General features: G+C 51.7%; 1 protein-coding gene across 1 annotated transcript in view; it reads right to left on the reverse strand.

The window, feature by feature from the left end:
- Positions 1 to 2,505: 2,505 nt before the first annotated feature.
- GP5 (glycoprotein V platelet) overlaps positions 2,506 to 6,308 on the reverse strand; it is a gene marked incomplete at its 3' end in the record, with an annotated part of 47,971 nt that continues 44,168 nt past the window's right edge. The window contains exons 6-7 of the mRNA XM_007453142.1: positions 3,378 to 3,495; positions 2,506 to 2,746 (exon numbers count right to left, since the gene is read on the reverse strand). Coding sequence (XP_007453204.1) covers positions 2,506 to 2,746; positions 3,378 to 3,495 — 359 coding nt within the window. The remainder of the gene's footprint in view (positions 2,747 to 3,377; positions 3,496 to 6,308) is intronic.

Raw genomic sequence — 6,308 nt, forward strand, 5'->3', positions numbered from 1 at the left:
CCGCGTCTCCTGCATCGGCAGGCGGACTCTCAAGCACTGCGCCACCAGGGAAGCCCCAATCTTGGCATTCTTAATCAAGGGACTATGGATTTCTGTGTATGTGTAGGACATCTGTAACTTCCATCTGAGATTCAAAGGGGTCTCTAACTCCCAAAGGGTTAAGAACTGCTGACCATGCATGCCCGTCATTTGGGGGAAATGCAGCAAGCAGGGAAACTGAGGCTTAGAGCTTAAAACCAGCATCTCCAAATTCCTGGATGAGAACCGTGAGTGTTACTGCAGTGCCTGTCCTTTTAATGAGCAAAAGTCCTAAGTCAGAAGAAGGAATTTCAAATGATGGCCTATAACGCATAAACTGGCTGGGTGGAGAAGGTACTTCTCTGGCCTTTCTTTGTTCCCCTGAACTCACGGAGTCCTGAGTCTGGCCCATAACTCAGAAAAATCCAGGCTTCCCAACCTGGCCTCAACTCAATGCACCCCTCCCCTGCCCCCAACAAGCTTACTCTGAGGACAGAACCCAAGTTCATCCCCTACCCACCCAGGCCTTGATTGTTGCCCTAGTTACCGCCCATCCAAGCCCTGGCCTGCTGTACTTTCCATCAAAGACTCAAATAAGTATGTAGAACTGTGGAGAAATGAAAGAAAAATAACAACTTGACAATGGAGTCTAGATTCAAAGGAAGGGGGCCAGATTAAGCTATGGACACATCTAAAAGAATGAACTTGTATAGATAAATGTGGGATCCAGAACTTGAGAGCAGAAAATGAACAGCTTAGAAAGGAGGCACTGAAAAAGTGACTTAACATCCACCCTTAGATGTGAGGGCTTTTTATTGATGGTAGCAGAGAAAGAAGACTGCTCACAAAAGCTAATGTGATCTTCGGCTGCATTAATAGAAGTATTAAGTATGGAGCAAAGGAGGTGACAGTCTTGCTTTACACTGCCCTCATCAGTCCACACCTATAATGCTGTTCTCAGTTTCACCCTGAACTTCAAGAAGGCCAAAGACAAACTGGTCTATTGAAGGCCTTCTAGAGAAGGGTAAGAGGATGGTGAGGGGATGCAGAAACCAGAACATCTGAGCATCCATTGAAGGAACTGTGGATGAATAGCAGAAAGAAGAGAAGATGTGATGAGCCTGCAAGCACTTTCTTAGTGTACGTGAAGGGCTGCCCTGGGATAAAGAAAACAGCCTTAGTGTGGCTCTCGAGGTCGAAACTAGTACACAGAAGCTATGGGGTCATGCATTTTAGTTCTTCACCGAAGACAGCTTGTCTGAACCAGAATGGACAACCGCATAAGGCAGTAAGCTCCCCATCCCTGAAAGTGTTCAAGCAGAAAGTAAGCAGAAACATGGTAAGGAAGCTGGAGAGAAGATTCTACACCTGGTAGAGTATTGGACTAGATGACAGCTGTCCATCACCAAGACTTTAGGATTCTAAGGCTGAGTCCCAGGGCAAGGATATGAGATCCATCAACCAGGATAATTGTGCCTGTGCTCCCAGGGGGTCCACACAGACAGTTGTGGGTGTTTGACCATCCCCTTGATATATGTGTGAGAGAGATCTACCCCCTGGACTGACTTACAAAAGGTGGAGCATCACTCCTGGTGATAAGCCATCTAGCACTTAATTTCTATGTATACTCCTATGCCCAGGACGCTTCAAAATGGTATTGTAGCCCAAGTATTAGGGACTAAATTAAAGTGCCCATAACCTGGAAAGCCCAGGGCAGTCTCTGTCTAGTTTCCCCATCTATAAATGAGGGTGTGGGCCATGGAACCCTCTGAAGACCCATCTCAGACCTCTCTGAGTTTGCACTCCCCAGCTGGGGAGGGGGCATCAAGCCAGCCCCAGGAAGGGCCCACGGCCAGGGGTGGTGCCTCACGTCTCGGGAAGAGGAGGAAAAAGATAACTCCCTTATGGGAACAACTCCCTTATGGGAACAGAGCCACTGCTGTTTAAAACGAACCACACTCAGCTTAACGAATATTGAAAAAAATTGCAGATTTTCCCTTTTATAAATCCTCGTGTCTGCAGAGCCCACTCCAGCACCACATGCACTGCTTTCCTACTTTCCAGCACTTGTTACCACCACGGCTGGCACTGACTGCTGCAAAGGACCTCCAGGGAGCCTACCCCAAACCCAGCTGCAGAGCCCTCAGGGGAGGGAGGGGCCGCAGGAGCAGGCTGGATAACCAGCCGGGCCCTTGGATTTCCAGCAAGTGTGGCCGGCTTCCACGGCAGCCTGAGACCCTCAGGAGCCCAGCACACAGTGGACTAATAGTCCACGCTGCCCTGTGCCGCTTGGTAGCCATGACAGTTAAAGACCCACAAAACTGCCCTAATTACACCCTCCTCCTCCAGGCAGCCAAACGCGTCCTTAGTCACTGCAGCGACTTGGTCCAGCCCCTGTCTTGGGAGGGGGAGCAGCCTGGCGTCTGTCGCTGGCCCAGGGAATTCACTGAGCCCGCAGACACACAGAAGGACAGACAGACAGCTCACCTGGGCACTCTGACGTGGTCCCTCCCCAGGAGTGGAAGCGCTTGGACCAGGCGCTCTGGCTCTGGTCTCTTTAGCAAAAACAGCCTCTGTGACTCATGGGCAAACACATAATTAGCCTTGAAGCCCTGAGCTTTGTTGGTTGGTGGGTTGGGACTTTTGGGTTTAATACCATCATCACATTCCCGAAACACGAGGTTCCCTCGGAGGAGACGCCTTCTTATTTCAATGCCATGGAGCAAACCTTTTGGAAAGAACCTCGGAGACGGATGTGCTACTCTGTCTTAACTCTAAGTTGGAGTGTGAGTTTAGGTAAATTCTCCAGACCTCAGTTTCCCCTACTGTAAAGACTCCCAGGGGTCCTTGGCAGCTCTGATACCTTACCAGACAGAAAGGAGATTTGGCCTGAAGCCCCGCCATTCCCACCATCCCCTATAGGTCACGTGGAACCACCAGCAATGCCACCTTCACATGGAGGCTTGAGGACATTGTACCCATCTTTTCAGGCCCACCTTGCTTCCAAAGTTTTCCAGGCAGGGCAATCCCACTTGTTAACTGGCGCATCTTCACATGGCCGAGAGCCATTTCATGGATCAGGGAGCTGAGAGGGGGGCCTTAGGGAGGCGCCCTCCCAGCACACCTGGGGAAACTGAGGTCCAGACAGGAAATCTCCCTCCATGGCCTGTGCCCTCCCTGCACAGAGATCTCCCAAAACATGGCCTCATCAGTGTTGAGACGTTGCCCCGTCCACCGAGGGAGATGCCAGGCATGGGGCTCTGTTGTCTCCCCTGTACACAGCCGGTGTCAGCCTCAATCAAGCCGCTCCTCTCTGCACGGTCCAGCAGGTCTGAAGCCACTGCCTATGAGAGGCTCACTGTATCCTGACCTCCACGTCTCGCTTGAAGGGGGTAACCACTGTGTTCCCCAGATCAGTACATAAATGTCGCCTGGAAGTGCCTGGGAAACTCGCTTGATAGAACCGAACTCACAGCACTGCAGTGATGAGAATTACACGAATTAATGCATGTGAAACACTTAGGCTTGTTCTTGGACCAAAATGAGTACCCGATAAATGTTACTTACAATTATTGTTCATCTTGTTGAGTAAAATCAGAATCTCTGGAGGCTCCACCCACAGAGCTCCTGATCCCTAGCTCTGGGAGGTAGGGGGAACGGCCCAGGACCCTGCACATTTAACAAACTCCCCAAGTGACTCTGATGCACGGATCCACAGCCCACACTCGGAAGCACCACTTGAGGCTTAGACCAGCTGGGACCCCACGCTCCTGACCTATGTCATTTACTGCCAAGACAGAGAGATTGAACCCTGGACTGGGGAGACTGAAGGTCAGGCTATAGACAGGGTCCAGCCCCCTCTGTCAATATTTCTTTCAGTGGCCTTTTCTCCGTCCCTGTCAGAAATCTGGGGTCTGTGCTAAGTTGAACCCAGCAGTAGAGGCTGCTCCCAGAAGCAGCACTTTGAGCCCAGGGCATCAGAGATGCCAAGGCCTTTTGAGCCCATCTGGTCATTTTGTAGATGGGAAAACTAAGGGGCCCAGAGGGAGGAGGGGCCTTGCCTGGGCTCACACAGTCAGTGGAAGATTCCAGACACCCAGATCAGGGCTCTAACTAACCATAGAGCTTGGTGGTCCCCCTGAACCTTATCATGAGGCTTTAGGACCTCATCAACCACATGTCCAGCTGTGCCTGGATGCGGGGAAGAGGTGGCTTCTCTCCCTCCATTCTAAAATGATCTCAGGCTCATCTACAATCCACCCCCCAGCTGCCCAGCATGATTAGTCAAGGTCAAGTGCCTCTCCCAACTCCCAGGCTGCATGGTTTGAGGGATGTTCTTCCTCAAGGCTGCTCTGATGCTTGTGTTTGCTAAGTTTCACCTGAGTGGCTTGGAGGAGTGGATGGAAGAACAGAAGAGGTTGTTCAACCAGAAGGGGGTGATCCCATCGTCCCATCGTCTCAACACACAGCCCCGTTCAGGGCTCCACCCCAAACACATCCTGGAGCCCCAAGGGAAGAGCAGCCACACCCTCATCCTCCACCTGGCTCAATCACTGACCCCATCTCTCATGGCCCACCAAGGTCAAAGTTCAGTCCATTTGTTTAGAAAAGGAAATGAGTATGAGGAAACAATTCCTTTCCAGCCCTGGGGTTAGGGGAGGTAGGGTTTCTGGCAGAGGCCAGAGCAGGGCTGGAATTAGCTTGGCAGAAGTGGCAGGACATACTGACAAACTTGCCAGCCGAGCAGGGAGACGCTTCCACTTGGGGCTTTTATTTTAAAAGCCATGGGCTACAGTCCCCTTCTCAGGGTAACACCTGGGGGCCCAACTTAGATAAAATGGACCAGCCCCTCATCAAAGCATCTTGACAGAAGTTACTAAATCCTGTGTCCCCAAAGCCCAGGAGGCAGAAGCTGCAGTCAGCCTTTTGCGGTCAGGATTTAGGGAGGCAGACTGCCACGTGTAGTCACAGCCGTGGGAGTGTTTGCTGGCAGGAGCGAGCTGGAACAGCTTCTCTCCCAGCTCTCCTTATTTCTCCACATCTGGATCTACTTGCAGTGGCAGCACCCCCCTCCATTTACTGAGCAAGCCCAGGTAGTGCCCCGGCCCTGGGAGAGCCTTCCGTGCCCTGACTTACTTCAGGGTCTGTTCAGAACCCTTCCCCGCACCCAGACCTCTCTCGCATTCTTGTCTCATCCCTGCAGAGCCCGCCCAGCTGACTCAAGACCACAGGCAAATAGGACTGTCTGGCCCTGAATATACCCCAGATGTTCAATCGATTCAGAGTATAACAAGTGACAGCCATTAGAGAATTTCTAAATTACAGAGCCAGTGGCACCAACACTGGTTGATATGGTGATATAATCCTGAAGGAGAAGCCAGAGCGTGACAGACAGGCATCTAGCACCTTCAGTCAGTGATGTGTCATCCAAGAGAGAGTCGCAACCTGCCCTGAGGTCACACATTTGGCCCTGGAGGTAGACTGGCTCTCTCACACTTGGCACGGTGGGAAGCTCTAGAAAAGTTCTGGTTTTCCACAGGTGGTTCCTTGGCCCCGCTCCTGCCTCTACATTTGAGCAGAGAATCTGGTAAAGTTTCAACAGTCACAATTTTAAATGCAAACCAGCCTCATCACAAATTCATCTCCAGCCCTGACTCTCCCTACCCAAAGCCGTTAGTGGCCAAGGCAAGAGGGGAAAGCTGCCAGAATGAAGTCGCCTAAGCCACACACAAACTTAGAATCTGGAACAACCCTGAGTCCACAGCTGAATTCCAAATTGGAAATCCAAACCAGGCGCCAGCACATCTGCTGAAGCCACTTTTGTAGCAACTAGAAGTCAGTCTATGAAAAGAGGACAGCTCTGTCACTTGGGATACCCCCACTGGTCCTCAACAGACCCAAATACAGGACAGGCCACTGGTGGCCACCACAGTAAGTGCTGGGGAAGAGGACTTGGGTTCAAATAACCTGGATCTTAAAAAGAGAAACTCTTCTCGCAGTGGAGCTAGTATCCCGAAAGAGGTAAGCTCGATCGGTAACTGGTGTGATAATTTGAAAGTCAACTTTCAAAGTCAACTTTTTGCCGGTCTAAAACATCTCCTCAGCGTCCCAGGTCGACATCCAGGACGGGTCAGGACAAAAAGAGTAAGAGGCTGGTCAGGGATCCGCAGAGAGGGGCTGTGGCCCCAGGCACCTGGGTTGGGCCACGTGCCCCTCCAGCGCAGGCTCCACCTGCCGCGTTCTGAGAGCATCCCCAGGCACCGCGCCAGCCCTGCCCCTTTTGGACGCTC

The sequence above is a fragment of the Lipotes vexillifer genome, unplaced genomic scaffold, assembly GCF_000442215.2.
Source record: "Lipotes vexillifer unplaced genomic scaffold, Lipotes_vexillifer_v1.1 scaffold1828, whole genome shotgun sequence".
Taxonomy (NCBI): domain Eukaryota; kingdom Metazoa; phylum Chordata; class Mammalia; order Artiodactyla; family Lipotidae; genus Lipotes; species Lipotes vexillifer.